At 40.5% G+C, this 19453-nt stretch overlaps 1 protein-coding gene and 1 pseudogene across 1 annotated transcript; both read left to right on the forward strand.

Moving 5' to 3' along the window:
- The first annotated feature begins 1578 nt into the window (after positions 1–1578).
- On the forward strand, positions 1579–11018 carry LOC105012074 (annotated as a pseudogene).
- A 3044-nt stretch (positions 11019–14062) lies between these two features.
- On the forward strand, positions 14063–17169 carry LOC117594878. Its single transcript, XM_034294303.1, has 6 exons — positions 14063–14195; positions 14498–14755; positions 14898–15242; positions 15661–15763; positions 15870–15909; positions 16816–17169. The coding sequence occupies exons 1-6, from the start codon at positions 14117–14119 to the stop codon at positions 16897–16899; spliced, it is 909 nt and encodes a 302-aa protein (XP_034150194.1). The 5' UTR covers positions 14063–14116; the 3' UTR covers positions 16900–17169.
- Positions 17170–19453: the final 2284 nt, after the last annotated feature.

Raw genomic sequence — 19453 nt, forward strand, 5'->3', positions numbered from 1 at the left:
TCAGCTGTTGAATAGTTCAGGGTCTCCATTCTTGTATTTTTTATTTCATAATGCCCTGAATGTTTTCAATGGGTGGCAGGTCTGGACTGCAGGCAGGCCAGTTTAGCACCCAGACTCCTTTACTACAGAGCCATGCTTTTGAAATACGTGCAGAATGTGGTTTGGCATTGTCTTGCTGAAATAAGCAAGGTCTTCCCTGAAAAATACGTTGTCTGGATGGCAGCATGTTTCTCCAAATCCTGTACATATTTTTCAGCATTAATGGTGCCTTCACAGATGTACAAATCTCCCATGCCATGTGCACTAATGCACCCCTATACCAAGAAGCCAGATGGTCCCTCTCTTTAGCCTGGAGGACGCGGCCTTTCCTGGAGGACAGACTTTCACTTCAACACATGAGCATATGAGAAGGCAGCAGTGGTTCTGGATAATGTTTATTTATGGTTTCTTCTTTGCATGCTAGAGTTTCACTTCAATTTATGGATGCAGTGACATACTGTGTTCACAGACAATGGTTTTCAGAAGTGTTCCTGAGCCCATGCAATGACGTCCACTACAGAATCATGCCTGTTTTTAATGGTTTGCTGTAGTGTAATGAAAGATGTGTTTTGGAAGGTCTGTGAAGGTGTCGTGTTGCTTGGCGTCTCTACTCAGTGGGACATCCTAATCTCACACCAATGGGCCTCTTTGCCTCCTGAAAAGAACAGACATACACAGTGGGGGTCAAGGTAGCCCCATCTGATCAGACAAACCAGGTGTGAGGATGGAAAATTCAACAAAGTAGAAGAATGACTTCCGTTGGATTTACAGCACTGATGTTTGTTCTTTTAATGTGTGTTTCATAGAGGGATGAACTCTCCAATAGGTTTAAATGCTGTACATGTTATGTATTGTTTGCTACAGGTAAATGTTTACCAGATGAAGACTCCTACACGACCAAGTCTGTAGTTTTAGATGGTGCTAACTGAATATACACTCACCATATTAATTAGGAACACCATATTAATACTGCGTTTGACCCCCTTTCGCCTTCAGAACTGCCTTAATTCTATGTGGATTGATTCAACAAGGTGCTGAAAGCATTCTTTAGAAATGTTGGCCCATATTGATAGGATAGCATTCTTGCAGTTGATGGAGATTTGTGGGATGCACATCCAGGGCACGAAGCTCCCGTTCCACCACATCCCAAAGATGCTCTTTTGGGTTGAGATCTGGTGACTGTGGGGGCCATTTCAGTACAATGAACTCATTGTCATGTTCAAGAAACCAATTTGAAATGATTCGAGCTTTGTGACATGGTGCATTATCCTGCTGGGAGTAGCCATCAGAGGATGGGTACATGGTGGTCATAAAGGGATGGACATGGTCAGAAACAATGCTCAGGTAGGCCGTGGCATTTAAACGATGCCCAATTGGCACTAAGGGGCCTAAAGTGTGCCAAGAAAACATCCCCCACACCATTACACCACCACCACCACCACAGTGGTAACAAGGCATGATGGATCCATGTTCTCATTCGGTTTACGCCAAATTCTGACTCTACCATCTGAATATCTCAACAGAAATTGAGACTCATCAGACCAGGCAACATTCTTCCACTCTTCAACTGTCCAATTTTGGTGAGTTCATGCAATTGTAGCCTCTTTTTCCTATATGTAGTGGAGATGAGTGGTACCCAGTGGGGTCTTCTGCTGTTGTAGCCCATCCGCCTCAAAGTTGTGCGTGTTGTGGCTTCACAAATGCTTTGCTGCATACCTCGGTTGTAACGAGAGGTTATTTCAGTCAAAGTTGCTCTTCTATCAGCTGGAATCAGTCGGCCCATTCTCCTCTGACCTCTAGCATCAACAAGGCATTTTCGCCCACATGACTGCCACATACTGGATGTTTTTCCCTTTTCACACCATTCTTTGTAAACCGTAGAAATTGTTGTGCGTGAAAATCCCAGTAACTGAGCAGATTGTGAAATACTCAGACCGGCCCATCTGGCACCAACAACCATGCCGTGCTCAAAATTGCTTACATCACCTTCGTTTCCCATTCTGACATTCAGTTTGGAGTTCAGGAGATTGTCTTGACCAGGACCACACCCCTAAATGCATTGAAGCAACTGCCATGTGAATGGTTGATTAGATAATTGCATGAATGAGAAATTGAACAGGTGTTCCTAATAATCCTTTTGGTGAGTGTATAAATTCACTGTTTATATAGTGTTGTTGTTTATGTCTCTAAGCCTATAGGAAGAAACAACAATGAGAACTACAGAAAGTGTGTTGGTGGTTGTCATCTGGTCTTTATCAGGTACAGTAAAGGCTCAGTCACTGTTTGAACTCATTTATTTTCTGAGGCTCTCTGAATAGAGAAAGCTGTTGTGAGTACAATTACTAAATGTCAAAATGCAACAGTTTGCAACACATAACATACCAACTAATATATGATTTAGTGTCTTTTTTTAATGTATTTTAATGTGTGTAAAACATTTGAAAATGTGTTTTATGTATCCTACAAAGTGTTTGTAAAACACATTTGTTTGGAATAATATGATTGTATTTATTGACAATGTCAGTTAGTCTTCTCCATGTAACTTCAGTACTTCCCACATTTCACTGAGTGACATTCGTCTGTGGTATCCATTCACACAAATAGGAACTATGGCAATAAAATGTGGACAAACAAGCCAAGTGAGGGTATCTCCCATCACCCCAGTGTGGGGACAGAAAGTGATATTGACCTGTAACACTCCCTGTAATCTGACTGACAACCAAAACCCCACCTACATCTGGTACAAGAATGGACAACGTCTTCTCAATTCCACCATCTGGACATTCAATGACACCAGTTATTATACACACAGTTACTCCTGTGCTGTAAATGGTTCTGAGAATCTCCGCTCTCCTGTAGTCTGTAAGTCTGGATCCACATTCAGTTTATAAAGTTTTGCATCTGATTTACATTGTTACTATCCATAACAATTATTCCAGTGCCGATCAGCTGATTTAAAACAAATGTCCAATTATTTAAACACATTGACAGGATTCTTGTATATTTCAGGTGTTCTGGGTAAAACCTGTTTCAATGTGACTTACACCCATCAGAGAATCTCTGCCTTAAAGGGGTCAACATTGGATCTTCCCTGCACATACCAACATCCAAATAACCACACAGTCATAGAAATGTACTGGTATGTACAACAGAAACGTGATGTGGTGCCAACAAACCTGAGTTCATTGCCAGAGTATTCAGGTCGTGTGAAGTACCTTGGAGATAATATGAGTGACTGTACCCTGAGAATCACAGACCTGAGAGAGACTGATTCAGCTGAGTACAAGTTCAGATTTAAAACACAGTTTGCTGACAAAAAAATTGCAGAGTGGGGGTACAGCTTCCCAGGAACGACTCTGACTGTCTCAGGTAATATTGTACAAACAAGCTGACACCTAATCTATGTGTGTATTGGTGAAGAGATGATGACATCATGGTAGGAATCTGATAGAGTGACTGTGTTGTTGATCAATGAGAGGGTAAAGGTTATTACAATGTCACTGTATTGTTGTCATTATTTGTGTATTTACCTTAAGGGAAAGACAAGTAAATTAACAAAAAAATTAAACATCCAACAACCTGATGCTTCAAAAGAAAAAAATGTATAACTCTTTTTACAAAAAAATCATTATCACATTTTATACAGTTTTATAGTATTGCTAAGGATAATATTTTTTTTACATAAAAATGCTTTTTTAGGGACTAAACCCTTGGGTCTGCCTGCAATTATAGGATTCATAGTATTTATTTTGGTTCTCATCCTCTGTCTCTCTGGCTTTGTGTGGTTCAGGTGAGCATCTAAGACCCATCATTTAATATTGTTGGATTAATTAATTCATTAATCCATTCATCTGTCTGAAATTCATAAATCCATCTATGCATCAATCTCTTATACATTCATTCATTAATTTATTCATTATGAATGTAATTATTCATATATTTATGTGTAAAACAGGAAGAAGTCCTCCACCAATCACACAACTGACTCAGCGGACAATAGACAGGTGGGTTTAAATAGTATTTGTATTTGTTTTCTTTAATGTTGATTAGCTCATGTTTAAATTGCCTGTTACAATTGGAACCAGTGGAAAAGCCTGCAGGTCTTATTGGGCGTGATGTCCTCTCTCCCTGTCAGAGGGACTCTGCTCCTGTTTATGACAACACCTCCATGCCCATGGCCTCTAATGCAGAGCAGACAATGGCCTCAAACGACCAGACTGACCTCCACTACGCCAGTGTTCACATCACTCGCTCCAGAGACCAGGTGGTGCCCCTGTACTCCACCGCCCAACTCCCTCCACCCCCAAACCCAGGAAGAGGACGTCCAGTATACGGCTGTAAAATTCAACTGTCCCAGTGCTGTCACCCGGTGATCAAGTCATCACATTACAGGGTTAAAGTGAATAGGTTTTCTCAAAGCTGGGGCTTGTCTGCTTGGCCATCAGGAAGAGTAAACTATGTGTTTGTCCAATAGAAATGTAGTTGTTTGGCTGAGATTCAGTAAGATATGAAATACATTTACAATTGTTTGTGTCAAATTAAATGAACAACAGCAATTTATATCCTCAGCATATATTCATTTTTAAGCCCTCGTATGTAACGCCTTGATTTAAATGATTTCATCTGATTTTATTAGCCAATATTTCTATAATCCTAACAAACAGAAATGGAGACTGTGGACAACTTCCTCTGGAGATTTACAGTGCTTTCTGAGAAGTATCCATGATGTAGTATTTCACATCTGGAGTTGGATCAAATCCCTGCCCCTGAAGATTCACGTTATCGGGTGATTAAGTTGTAGAGGCCATTTCAGATTGAGCAACCTCCACCAATCAGATATATTCCATTTAAATATTCCCTGTGGCACGGTCAGGGTCAAAAATACCTAATTAAATACATTTTGATATCATGTTTTATTGCATTTGTGAACGTTTCTCCGCGTGGCGCTGCATGTCCTCTCCTTCCCCCTCCAGTGGTACACCTCGCCAGCGTGCTAACCACCGGCAGGAGAAGATGGCAGCAAGCGCACCTCAAACATACACACCAGCTCCTCTTCATTAATTATGCTGTCAATTTAAGTTCCTTGTTTTCCCTCGCACCTCACCAGTTAGTGTCTGTTCGTTTCACCGTGTGGTGCTGCGTTTTTGCCTTGTCATTAAAAGAAGACAAAGAGTTGGTTCTCCATTTTGTTTATATTTTTGCCAATTCTTTTACACACTGGGTCCCCTCGCACCTCACAGCAGTATAATGTGGAAAAGTCCAAGGTGGTGAATATTTTTGAGAGACTCCGTAGCTGTAAACATAAGCTGTCTGCAGTTAAAAAAAAAAAAGGTCAGCTAATGCCACTGACTTAGTGAAGAAAGAATTAATTTTGGAAGAAAGAAATAATGAGGATCGAAAGATGAGCAGTTTTCACAATGTTAGTATAACCATATAGCCCTGAAGACTCTCTCTATGTGAGAAAATAATAATGTTAAAAATGAATTAATTTATAATCATTTTGATTGGTCTAAAGCAGGGGTGTCAAACCGGTTCCACGGAGGGCCGAGCGTCTGCAGGTTTTTGTTTTTTCCTATAAATTGGTTCCCAGTTCAGACCTACACAACCAGGTGGAGTTAGAAACAAGCCAATTACTGACCTAATTAGTCAATCAAGTACAAGGAGAGAGCAAAAACCTGCAGACACTCGGCCCTCCACGGAACCGGTTGGACACCTCTGGTCTAAAAGATCAACCGTGGGGAGAACAAATATTTGATACACTGCCGATTTAGCAGGTTTTCCTACTTGCAAAGCATGTAGAAGTCTGTAATTTTTATCATAGGTTCATTTCAACATTTCAATAGACCCCAACCTCTCCACAATGGCCAAGACCAGAGACCTGTGTAAGGACATCAGGGATAAAATTGTAGACCTGCACAAGGCTGGGATGGCCGGGCTACAGGATAATAGGCAAGAAGCTTGGTGAGAAGGCAACAACTGTTGGCGCAATTATTAGAAAATGGAAGAAGTTCAAGATGACGTTCAATGACAGCATGACAATGACCCGAAACACACAGCCAGGGCAACTAAGGAGTGGCTCCGTAAGAAGCATCTCAAGGTCCTGGAGTGGCGTAGCCAGTCTCCAGACCTGAACCCAATAGAAAATCTTTGGAGGGAGCTGAGAGTCCGTATTGCCCAGCGACAGCCTGAAACCTGAAGGATCTGGAGAAGGTCTGTATGGAGGAGTGGGCCAAAATCCCTGCTGCAGTGTGTGCAAACCTGGTCAAGGACTACAGGAAACGAATGATCTCTGTAATTGCAAACAAAGGTTTCTGTCCAAATTTAAGTTCTGCTTTTCTGATGTATCAAATACTTATGTAATGCAATAAAATGCAAATTAATTACTTGAAAATCAAATTAATGACTTGAAAATGTGATTTTCGGGATTTTCTTTGTTGATTCCATCACTCACACTTGAAGAGTACCTTTGATAAAAATTACAGACTTCTACATGCTTTGTAAATGGGAAAACCTGCAAAATCGGCATTGTATCAAATACTTGTTCTCCCCACTGTACGTTCTCAGTGGGATCATAACGTATTAAACTGTGTGGAAAATGTGAAACTGCACTGCGGGACACGACGAGTCGGTGGACTCCCTGAATCCTGGAATATTCAGATACATTTTCTAGACTATGCGTGAGGCTAATTTTAGAATTCAGAGGCACTATGACGCTCAGCCCATCTTCAAAGGGACATCTAGCACTGTACAAAATGAACTGTTAGACTGTAGGTATGAAGTGTACAGGGAGGAGATAGCCAAGCAAGTGGACGAGACATCATTTATTGCCATACAGGCAGATGAGACAACTGATATCTACTGTAAATCACAAATGGTGGTTGTGTTGTGATACATGTTATCTGACAATACAGTGACAGAGAGGTTTTTGGAGTTGGTGTGGCTGTAATGAGTGGAAACGTCCGAGGGGTACAGGCGCTAATGAAAAAGACCACATTCCCAGTTTGTTCACTGCTATGCTCACCAGCTGAACCTGATCTTGCAGTAACTTTGTTCAGCAAGGATGAGCATCCTGAAGGTGTTTTTTCCAGATTTAACTGCTTTTGCCACCTTTTTGCCTGGCGCTCCAAAACATGTTGCGGCACTTGCTGAGGCAACACAGAGATGCATTCCAAGGCCACCCACTGTACGATGGAACCTTAAAAGTAGAACTGTCAATGCAGTTTGGGAAAAATGCACTGTGCTACTCCTGTGTATGGAGGACATATACACACAACCAGGATGGGATGAGGCCACCATAAGTGAGGCGTACGGCCTGTCAAAAAAACTCTGGGGCCGAGCTTTTCTGCAGCTGCTGGATTATTTTTTCTTCCTTATGCCAGAAGTTGATGTTTTATACAACACTCTGCAAAAACGGAGCATCAATGCATCTGGGATTAGCGGTGAGCTCACCCATTTCAAGGAGAATGTCCAGAATATGTGGAAGCAAACTGATGAATGGGCTGCCACCGTTCACGATGGAACAGACAAGCCAGGCCGACGAGTAACCAATACAGCGCCGGTGATGAAGGAGGCATGCGACACAGTCATCTCCCAGGTGGAGCAGAGGTTTTCACAAAGTGACCACTTGATCGCTGCCAAGCTGGTTGACAGCTCGCTCTTCCCACAATTTGTCCTGTCATTCCCTACATCTGAGCTTGACTGTGCGGTGAAACTATGGCCTCTAGGAAACGGGGAAAAGTTGAAGTCTGAGCTTTCCGCTCTGTACCACCACACTGAGCTTCACACTGGTAAGACGGCCTCTGTTAAGATCCATCCATGAGAACAACCTAGAGGAAGCTTCTGCCCTGACATTGGTAGTCGCCGAACTCTGTCACCAGCCGCTTGCTGGATATTAGCATAAAGTTGAACATATCTCAACTGTCGCTGGGAGATTTTTTGTTTCTGAGAGTAGCTCTGCCCACTGTCATCGTGATTCGCTGGCTTTCGTTGGAAATGAATTAGAGCGTGCCTCTTTGTAGTGCCAGCAAGCGGGCACGTAGGGTTAACCTGATATCATGTGAAACATATTTTTTGCACACAGGTGGACTCCATTCAACTAATTATGGGATTTCTGAAGACATTTTAGAAACTTTTGCAGATTTTATTTTGCACTTTGGCATTTTTTACTTTTTTTTCCAAAAATACCTAATTAAATTAATGGTTTCATGAAATATGATTTGGAGAAGTCCAAGGGAAGTGAATACTTTTGAGAGATACTGTAGCTGCAAACCTCAACTGTCTGGTGTGGAAATATGAGTTTGTTGATGGACAAATAACGTGGACCCAATTTGGTGTACAGATAAATACTCTTGTTACATTAATGGTTATCTTGCATTGAGTGAACTGTGTCATCAGGGACGTGCGGTCAGGGTAGGCAGGTTAGGCAGTGCCTTACCAAAGGAAATGTTGACATTACATTTATTAATTCCAAGAGCTTTATTAATTCACCGCATTATTAATTGCATTTATTTTATTCCAAATATAAATTTTTGTAACAAAAATGTTCAGGAATACATATACTCATTTTGCCACTGTTTGCTCCTAAAAACCATTGTTTCATGCAGGAAATTCAAGGCTATGGCCATTGAGGCAGAGGTTAGCAGTGCCTCTTTGGTCCATAGAACGTAGTTAACGTAGGGAGGCAGAGACCGAGCTTGCTTCATGTCACGTGATCCACTCGCTCTCAATAGTTCAACGGCTGTGAACCGTTAGATATTATGGATATGAATTACTTTAAAATATTTTCAACATTGTCCTATGAAGAAAAAAGAGCTGTGGACTTTTGAAGCTGGTCTTAACAATACCATCTACTACCGCATCTGTGGAGAGGAGCTTTTCTGCGTTAAAGCGCATAAAAACCTACAGCCGTAACAGAATGGAGCAGAACAGACTTTCCTCCTTGGCTCTTATTTCCATTGAAAAAGAGAGACTCATGAAATTGAGAAATACACCCAAAACAAAGTGGACTTTTACAACAAAGTAATTGACATCTTTGTCCAGGGGGATAGACGCATGGACTTCGTCTACAAATAAAACTATACCCCCTTTAAAACGTAAACTATTCATTTATTTATTATTTTTAAAAACCCTTATATTGGTTTGTGTGTGTTGTCTGAAGGTGGGCTAGGCCTGCTGTGCGCTGACACCAAAATGTTCTCTCTTCCATACCCTGGTGCGCTGTCACCTCTGCCACATTTGTACTGTATGTCTATCTGCGATTATGGTGCATTTTGTGTGTTAAAATGCTGTTTTGTAGTTCTCTTTTTTTAATCCTGGTGCGCCGTCGCCAGACCAATAGTGTGTGTGTGTGGCTGTCTGTGCGTGTTTGCGCATTTTGAAGGAGTGACTAGGCTGCTTGTCAGTTCGCTGACACCGCGCCGCCTCCCTTTCTTACCGCACAAAACATTTGTTGTATAAGTCATAAGAGATGTGTCCATTAATTTGATTATTAGATTTGATTGTGCATTAGCCTCACAAATGACTGACTTTGCTGTATGCAGGCGCTGGCAGCGATGTGATGATGCCTGATATGAACTTGGGTTGCTACATTAACTGAATGAATATATGAACATACAGTGCCTTGCGAAAGTATTCGGCCCTCTTGAACTTTTCGACCTTTTGCCACATTTCAGGCCTCAAACATGAAGATATAAAACTGTAAATTTTTGTGATGAATCAACAACAAGTGGGACACAATTATGAAGTGGAACGAAATTCATTGGATATTTCAAACCTTTTTAACAAATAAAAAACTGAAAAATTGGGCGTGCAAAATTATTCAGCCCCTTTACTTTCAGTGCAGCAAACTCTCTCCAGAAGTTCAGTGAGGATCTCTGAATGATCCAATGTTGACCTAAATGACTAATGATGATGAATAGAATCCACCTGTTGGTAATCAAGTCTCCGTATAAATGCACCTGCTCTGTGATAGTCTCAGAGGTCACACCAGGCAGGTCCAAGATACTGTTGTCGAGAAGTTTAAAGCCGGATTTGGATACAAAAAGATTTCCCAAGCCTTAAACATCCCAAGGAGCACTGTGCAAGCGATAATATTGAAATGGAAGGAGTATCAGACCACTGCAAATCTACTAAGACCCGGCCGTCCCTCTAAACTTTCAGCTCATACAAGGAGAAGACTGATCAGAGATGCAGCCAAGAGGCCCATGATCACTCTGGATGAACTGCAGAGATCTACAGCTGAGGTGGGAGACTCTGTCCATAGGACAACAATCATTCGTATACTGCACAAATCTGGCCTTTATGGAAGAGTGGCAAGAAGAAAGCCATTTCTTAAAGATATCCATAAAAAGTGTTGTTTAAAGTTTGCCACAAGCCACCTGGGAGACACACCAAACATATGGAAGAATGTGCTCTGGTCAGATGAAACCAAAATCTAACTTTTTGGCAACAATGCAAAACGTTATGTTTGGCGTAAAAGCAACACAGCTCATCACCCTGAACACACCATCCCCACTGTCAAACATGGTGGTGGCAGCATCATGGTTTGGACCTGCTTTTCTTCAGCAGGGACAGGGAAGATGGTTAAAATTGATGGGAACATGGATGGAGCCAAATACAGGACCATTCTGGAAGAAAACCTGATGGAGTCTGCAAAAGACCTGAGACTGGGACGGAGATTTGTCTTCCAACAAGACAATGATCCAAAACAAAAAGCAAAATCTTCAATGGAATGGTTCACAAATAACCATATCCAGGTGTTAGAATGGCCAAGTCCAGACCTGAATCCAATCGAGAATCTGTGGAAAGAACTGAAAACTGCTGTTCACAAACGCTCTCCATCCAACCTCACTGAGCTTGAGCTGTTTTGCAAGGAGGAATGGGCAAAGATTTCAGTCTCTCGATGTGCAAAACTGATAGAGACTTACCCCAAGCGACTTACAGCTGTAATCGCAGCAAAATGTGGCGCTACAAAGTATTAACTTAAGGGGGCTGAATAATTTTGCACGCCCAATTTTTCAGTTTTTTATTTGTTAAAAAGGTTTGAAATATCCAATACATTTATTTCCACTTCATGATTGTGTCCCACTTGTTGTTGATTCTTCACGAAAAATTATAGTTTTATATCTTTATGTTTGAAGCCTGAAATGTGACAAAAGGTCAAAGTTCAAGGGGGCCGAATACTTTCGCAAGGCACTGTATATGCCACAAGATAGGTCACAGCCTACCCATGACAAGATTTCACCGCACGTTACTGTGTGTCTTTCATGCTAATGTGAGAGGCAGGAAATTGCCATTTCCTTCAGCTAATTATACTCTGACATGTAATGTGTCATTTACCCAGTTACATCCTGTTTCTATACATGTCCAGTGCAAGTTAACTGACCTTAAGGACAAGTCTTCTACCCTTCTGCATGTAAGTATGTTTTACATGATTTTAGTGACAAACTATAGATTATGGTAATTAATGGACTCAATACTCTAGTCAGGGTTCAGAGAATAGAGATTTTAAGCAATATGTATAATTCTGTGTGTACAAAAAAATATAGAATGTGTTAGGTTCTTTGGGTGATCTGGGTTGAGAAGGCATAGTGAAGCTGAAACCAAAACACCCAACAAAAACTGTTATACACTTTATTCATGGCATGGTTGTCCATATGTTTCCATTTTCTAGAATATATCAACGCATTTTAAACCATTTTAAGAGAATTCCATTGTCCTTTTCCATACATTGGTTGATAATGTTGTCCATTTTATTTTAAAATCAATCAATCACGTACAAACATACAAAAAGGGGAACAGGAGACGAGATCCAGGATGCAGAGATCCAATGTCAACCTGTTCCATATTCCGACTCAGACATTAGGCCTGGGCGTCCAGGGCTATAGCACCGGATATTTTATGAATAGCCCCGGATTTTAAATTGACCAAAAATAATAACAAAAATAAAAATAGCCCCTGATCTATTCATCAATAATTCTGATTGTGCATTATGACAATGTAGATGGGTAGCCCGTTAGCATGTACATTGAAATTTTCCGCGTGTACATTCAAAACCCCATACTTTCTGTCCCGGCCGGGGCGGGTGGCTGTGCTATGTCCAGAATGTATTGTGATCCTAGCGACGCCTCTGGGACACAAGATGCTGGATGCAAAGAGCCAATGTCAACCTGTTCCTTGTTCCAGCTCAGACACATCCTCTTAACAAAAATACATGTCAGCTGCAACACAGTTCCAACGTGTCCCCAGAACACTACATGAGAGAACAAACAGGGGGGTTTAAAAACACCACCAAAATTAAAATAACCAATTCCATTTCCTGTTGTTGTAACACATTGATGTAGTCACCCCAGGGACATAGCCAGTACTACAGACAGATCTGTTCATGTTTGCTTCTTAATGGATGTACAGTGCCTTGCGAAAGTATTCGGCCCTCTTGAACTTTTCGACCTTTTGCCACATTTCAGGCCTCAAACATAAAGATATAAAACTGTAAATTTTTGTGAAGAATCAACAACAAGTGGGACACAATTATGAAGTGGAACGAAATTCATTGGATATTTCAAACATTTTTAACAAATAAAAAACTGAAAAAATGGGCGTGCAAAATTATTCAGCCCCTTTACTTTCAGTGCAGCAAACTCTCTCCAGAAGTTCAGTGAGGATCTCTGAATGATCCAATGTTGACCTAAATGACTAATGATGATAAATAGAATCCACCTGTTTGTAATCAAGTCTCCGTATAAATGCACCTGCTCTGTGATAGTCTCAGAGGTCCATTTAAAGCGCAGAGATCATCATGAAGAACAGAGAACACACCAGGCAGGTCCGAGATACTGTTGTCGAGAAGTTTAAAGCCGGATTTGGATACAAAAAGATTTCCCAAGCCTTAAACATCCCAAGGAGCACCGTGCAAGCGATAATTTTGAAATGGAAGGAGTATCAGACCACCTCAAATCTACAAAGACCCGGCCGTCCCTCTAAACATTCAGCTCATACAAGGAGAAGACTGATCAGAGATGCAGCCAGGAGGCCCATGATCACTCTGGATGAACTGCAGAGATCTACAGCTGAGGTGGGAGACTCTGTCCATAGGACAACAATTAGTCGTATACTGCACATATCTGGCCTTTATGGAAGAGTGGCAAGAAGAAAGCCATTTCTTAAAGATATCCATAAAAAGTGTTGTTTAAAGTTTGCCACAAGCCACCTGGGAGACACACCAAACATGTGGAAGAAGGTGCTCTGGTAAGATGAAACCAAAATGGAACTTTTTGGCAACAATGCAAAACGTTATGTTTGGCGTAAAAGCAACACAGCTCATCACCCTGAACACACCATCCCCATTGTCAAACATGGTGGTGGCAGCATCATGGTTTGGGCCTGGTTTTCTTCAGCAGGGACAGGGAAGATGGTTAAAATTGATGGGAAGATGGATGGAGCCAAATACAGGACCATTCTGGAAGAAAACCTGATGGAGTCTGCAAAAGACCTGAGACTGGGGCGGAGATTTGTCTTCTAACAAGACAATGATCCAAAACATAAAGCAAAATCTACAATGGAATGGTTCACAAATAAACATATCCAGGTGTTAGAATGGCCAAGTCAAAGTCCAGACCTGAATCCAATCGAGAATCTGTGGAAAGAACTGAAAACTGCTGTTCACAAACGCTCTCCATCCAACCTCACTGAGCTTGAGCTGTTTTGCAAGGAGGAATGGGCAAAGATTTCAGTCTCTCGATGTGCAAAACTGATAGAGACATACCCCAAGCGACTTACAGCTGTAATCGCAGCAAAAGGTGGCGCTACAAAGTATTAACTTAAAGGGGCTGAATAATTTTGCACGCCCAATTTTTCTGTTTTTTATTTGTTAAAAAGGTTTGAAATATCCAATAAATTTCGTTCCACTTCATGATTGTGTCCCACTTGTTGTTGATTCTTCACAAAAAATTACAGTTTTATATCTTTATGTTTGAAGCCTGAAATGTGGCATAAGGTCGAAAAGTTCAAGGGGGCAGAATACTTTCGCAAGGCACTGTATTTAGTGTATTCATTTACCAGTTATATAGTGTTGTTGTTTATGTCTCTAAGACTACAAGGAGATACAACGATGAGAACAACAGGAAGTGTGTTGGTGGTTGTTATCTGGTCTGTAACAGGTACAGTAAGGACTCAGTCACGGGTTCAATTCATTCCATTGTCTGATCGAAGCAAGCAATTGCGAATGCAGTTCTTAAATGCCAGCAATTCAAGAAGCATACAATACATAATATATAAACTAATACATTATTTTATGCACATGTTTTATGTATCCAACAATTCAAGTGTTTGTAAAACACATTTGTTTGTAAAAATAGGATTATGTTTATTGACAGCATCTGTTTGTCTTCTCCATGTAACTTCAGTACTTCTCTCATCTCACTGAGTGACAGTCGTCTGTGGTTTCCATTCACACAAATAGGAACTATGGCAACAAAATGCGGACAAACAAGCCAAGTGACAGTGTCTCCCACCAACCCAGTGTGGGGACAGAAAGTGATATTGACCTGTAACGACCCCTGTAGTCTGATTGACAACCAAAACCACACCTACATCTGGTACAAGAACGGACAACGTCTTGTCGACTCCACCATCTGTAAATACACTGATATCAGTTATTATACACACAGTTACTCCTGTGCTGTAAATGGTTCTGAGGGTCTCCGCTCTCCTGTAGTCTGTAAGTCTGGATCCACATTCCGTTTTTAAAGTTTTTCATCTGACATGCATTGTTATCATCCATGATTTTGATTTAGATCAGATGATTTAGAAGCAATTGTTAAATTATTTTAAGACATTGACAGGGTAATTTAATATTTCAGGTATTCTGGGTAAGTCCTGTTTCAGTGTGACTTACACCCATCAGAGAATCTCTGCCTTGAAGGGCTCAACAGTGGATCTTCCCTGCAAGTATCAATATCCAAATAATCATACACTCTCTTGGTCAAGCTTGTATGTCCAAGAGAGACGTGACGAGAGGCCTGTTATCCTGAGTTCATTGCCAGAGTATTCAGGTCATGTGAAGTACCTTGGAGATAATGTGAGTGACTGTACTCTGAGAATCACAGACCTGAGAGAGACTGACTCTGCTGAGTACAAGTTCAGATTTAAAACACATTATGGAGAGTGGGGGTACAGCTTCTCTGGAACAACTCTGACTGTCACAGGTAATATTGTACAAACATGCTGAAATCTATGCTTGAAGTGATTGTGAGAATACAAAATACTAGACCATATACTATTACAAAAACTAGTACTAATATCAATATTTGCATATATTATTATATATAAAACACATGAATTATTCTCCAAGAATTTTAAATAGACTACAGGAAATATAGTAGTAAATGAGAACATTCATTGTCATTCTAAACATACAAAGACACAAAGATCATTCCCAAACACCTGTCTCAACACTGTTTAATCTTCCCTGGTTTCCTCTATGTTACATTTCCCTGGTTTCCTCTGTTATATTTCCCTGGTTTCCTCTGTTATATTTCCCTGGTTCCCTCTGTTATATTTCCCTGGTTTCCTCTGTTATATTTCCCTGGTTTCCTCTATGTTATATTCCCATTCCTCATATAGAAATAGGACATGCTCTCCTGTCTCCCTGGGTTCCCGTGGTTACAGTGGGGGCCGTCCTGACTGTTGGAGTTCTTCTAGTCACCATCTACTGTACCATGAGGAGGTCAGTATTTCCTAGACAGATGGTCAAGTATATCAGGGACTGTAAGTACAACTAATAACCACTAGATGTCAGTAGACAGCATAACATGCTCTGTCCCTCTATACAGGAGATCTACAGTAGGAAGTGATGCTACAACAAACCCACAGGTGATTATATCAGTTACACTGATGACAACAATGTTCTCTACACAGTCTGGCTCTATTGTTATCTTGACATATTTCTCCCCACATTGTCCACCCTGATCCAAAAAATGTACACAACTCTGAACATAAGAAAAATATCACTTGACTATGACACACAGAAAGTGGTAATGTTTTACAGTTGTAATATTTTACAGTTGTTGTGTTTTACTGTTGTAGTGTTTTACAGTTGTAATATTTTACAGTTGTTGTGTTTTACTGTTGTAGTGTTTTACAGTTGTAATATTTTGCAGGTATTGTGTTTTACTGTTGTAGTGTTTTACATTTGTAGTTTTTTACGGTTGATGTGTTGACATGTACAGTTGTATTGTTTTACAGTTCTAGTGTTTTACAGTTGTTGTCTAGAGCACTTTTTGTTGCAACACTAGTGATTTTATTTGTCAAGCCTATGAACATAAATTGCAGCAGCCTACTGTATGACAGAACTGGAATGGTACAGTAGGCCCATTAAATAAATGGGAGAGCTGCTGACATTAGGTATGATGGGTCAATAAAGGACACCATCTTGTTTTAAGGAGGTATCAGAGTCAATCGGTCCCTGTTACCTGTGAGGGTAAAACAACCCTCTCCTCCACTGAGTGACAGGCTGTGTTATTGCCATGTGATCTTCCTCTCTTCCTCTCTGTCCACACTCACCCTAAAAGTGTCTAGTGCACAATGTCAGTCACATATGACTCTGGTTCAAGTCCAGGAGAAGTTGTTAGTATGAACAGGTAGTAAACATGTGATACAAAAGGTAAACCAGATGAGAATATACCTTCAGGTTTCTACTCCACAATGCTAGAGTGTGTGTGTGTGCATTTACATATTATTATATTTTTATGGTGGGTCTTCCATTCTGTCTTCTTGCAGACCCCCACATTGACCAACCAACACATATATGCTGAGTCATCTATTTATGAGAACTTAAGAGAACCACCACAGAAACTGGACTGAAGAGAACCACCACAGAACCTGGACTGAAGAGAACCACCACAAAACATGGACTATGGCACCAAAGCTAAGTCTCTATTGTCTTACTGTGTTGCCACAGTGTTTCCAGACAAATTCAAACTTTAGACTATATACTGTAGTTGATATATTTGTCCTTGTAATGACAATGTTCTATGCAAACATCTGTTGTAATAAATTACATTATATATGTTCTTCTCTGTTTAGGTATGTATCAAATGTGTTTGATTATGATTCAGCTTTTGTTGTGATTTTTGCCATTCACATATTCCTTTAGCTCTTTAGAGATTGATATGGATAATAATGATAACAGAATTAAATATTGTTTGTTCCTGGACCACGTGCTATTGATTTGTTCACTGATTTCAGGCAGACATATTTATTACAGAAAAATGCCAAATATGGTGCAAAATCATACTTATTATATTATAAAAGTAACTCATTTTAATTATATTAGTATAAACAAATGGTCTGTACCTATAAAAGACAGTTAACCATGCAAATCAATGTTGATAGTTGCAGTATTCATTGTGTCTGTAATGAACACATAGACCAGGGGTGTGTGGTTCCTATTGCAGAAACGCAACTGTCAATTTATTTTCATACAGGGGAGTAGACAGGAGCAAAAAACGGTAGAGACGGGCAGGTAGGTTCGGTAACCAGGAGATCAGACCACAAAGGCAACGGCAAAGGCAGGAATAGACAGAGAGGAGAAACCAGAAGCAGGCAGGCAGGTTGGACTACCGGGTGATCAGTCCACGATGGCAACCGTACAGGCAGGGTTAGACGGTAGGAGAATCCAAGGGGCAGGCTGACAGGTCAGGATGCAGGTTTCTAGATAACAAGATAGGACGGGAAGGGAGAGAACAACAGGCTGGGAGTCAACAGGCAAATGCAATGCGTTATACAACGGCTTGGCAGGTCCACTAGGAATAATACCTCACACTGGAGTGGAGGCAGAGCACAGGCTGAATAGAGAGGCAAACAGGGCGCAGGTGTTTAGTATTCCGGTGATTGGGATCTGGATTGCTGGGTGCGTTCATGCGTATCGGGATGTGAAAGCGTAACGGTGGCAGGTGACGGGGAGGAGCTGCAAACACAGAACACTGCTGTGCTCATCAGGTTAAAACGGAAATTAACTTGACCCAAGTTTCATTTGGATTACATTTTTTACAATAGATTAAAAGAATATATTTAAACCTGGCCCAGAGTCTTTCACTTTCTTTCTGAATGTCTCTAAACTTTTGAAGATGCCATTTTCCAGAATTATTGTCCTTCAAAGGGTTTCTCTAAAAGAATGAGGTTGTTTTTGACTAACTTGTTCATAATGACTACTTCTACTATCATCAACTGGTGTCTCAATTTGATGTAGTGTATGGAAAACATTTACAATTAAAAATATTTAATAGAATATGATTACAATCTTTATGTTCATGTAATTTCCCCGTATTATTCTTCATGTGCTGATTCATACGGAGTACAGAAGAATTGATAGTCGGCATAGTAGACAGAGGTTTACACTAAATTACCGTTTAACAGTAAAAGCAGTTCAGGTTTGTCTGTACTCTCAGCCCTGCTTCCCTCATTGTCACAACAAGTACAAGAACATGGTCAAGTACAGTGTCACAAATCTCCTTAGAGATTATTGTTCTTCCTCTGCCTCTCTTTGATGTTGTCATCCATTGTTGCAGAACAACAGAGAGTTGACCTGCTGCCCTTTTTATTCAAGCCAACTTCCTGATTACCTCTTGACTAATGCTTTAAGATTGGTAATTGAATGGCAGTGTTTTCTACATGAGAGTCTGGTGACAAAGAGAGTAGTAGTGCAGGTGAGTAGTGCTTGTAGCTAAATAGTCTTCCACCTGGAAATTTGAAAATAGCTTCCTGTATATTGTTCATAAAAGCATTTTTAGTGTGTTAGACTGTATCTTAATGTGTTAGACTGTACAAGTATATCAGCAAATGAACCAACCTGTAATTTAAAACATTAGCTCTATGTTTTCCCGTTACAGTAGTCCACCACACAGTTTTCACTGGGTCACCTCTCATAGTAGGAATTAAGTTATCTGGATGATGTGCAGTGTTGGTCTCCCACAACTTCTGGTGATCTCTTCATGAGAAAATCATGTGAAACAACTTATTTGCACCAAGGTGGACTCCATTCAAATAATTATGTGATTCCATTCAACTAATAAAGACATTTTTGAAAATTCGTCCCAATTTTATTTTGTACTGATACATTATTGACATTTTGTGTTGATCAGGGTCAAAAAATCCTAATGAAATGACGTTTTGACATCGTGTTTTCATGCGGTATAAGGTGGAAAAGTCCATGGGGGGTGAATACTTTGTGAGACACTGTAGCTGCAAACCTCAGCTGTCTGGTGTCGAATAATGAGTTTATTGACGGACAAATAACATGGTCCCAAACTGGTGTACAGATCCTTACACTTGTGTTATATTAATGGTTATCTTGCATCAAGTCAACTGTGTCATGCATGTTAATGTAAAAGAGGAAGGAAATGCTCATTCCTTTCAG

The sequence above is a fragment of the Esox lucius genome, chromosome 9, assembly GCF_011004845.1.
Source record: "Esox lucius isolate fEsoLuc1 chromosome 9, fEsoLuc1.pri, whole genome shotgun sequence".
Classification (NCBI taxonomy): Eukaryota; Metazoa; Chordata; class Actinopteri; order Esociformes; family Esocidae; genus Esox; species Esox lucius.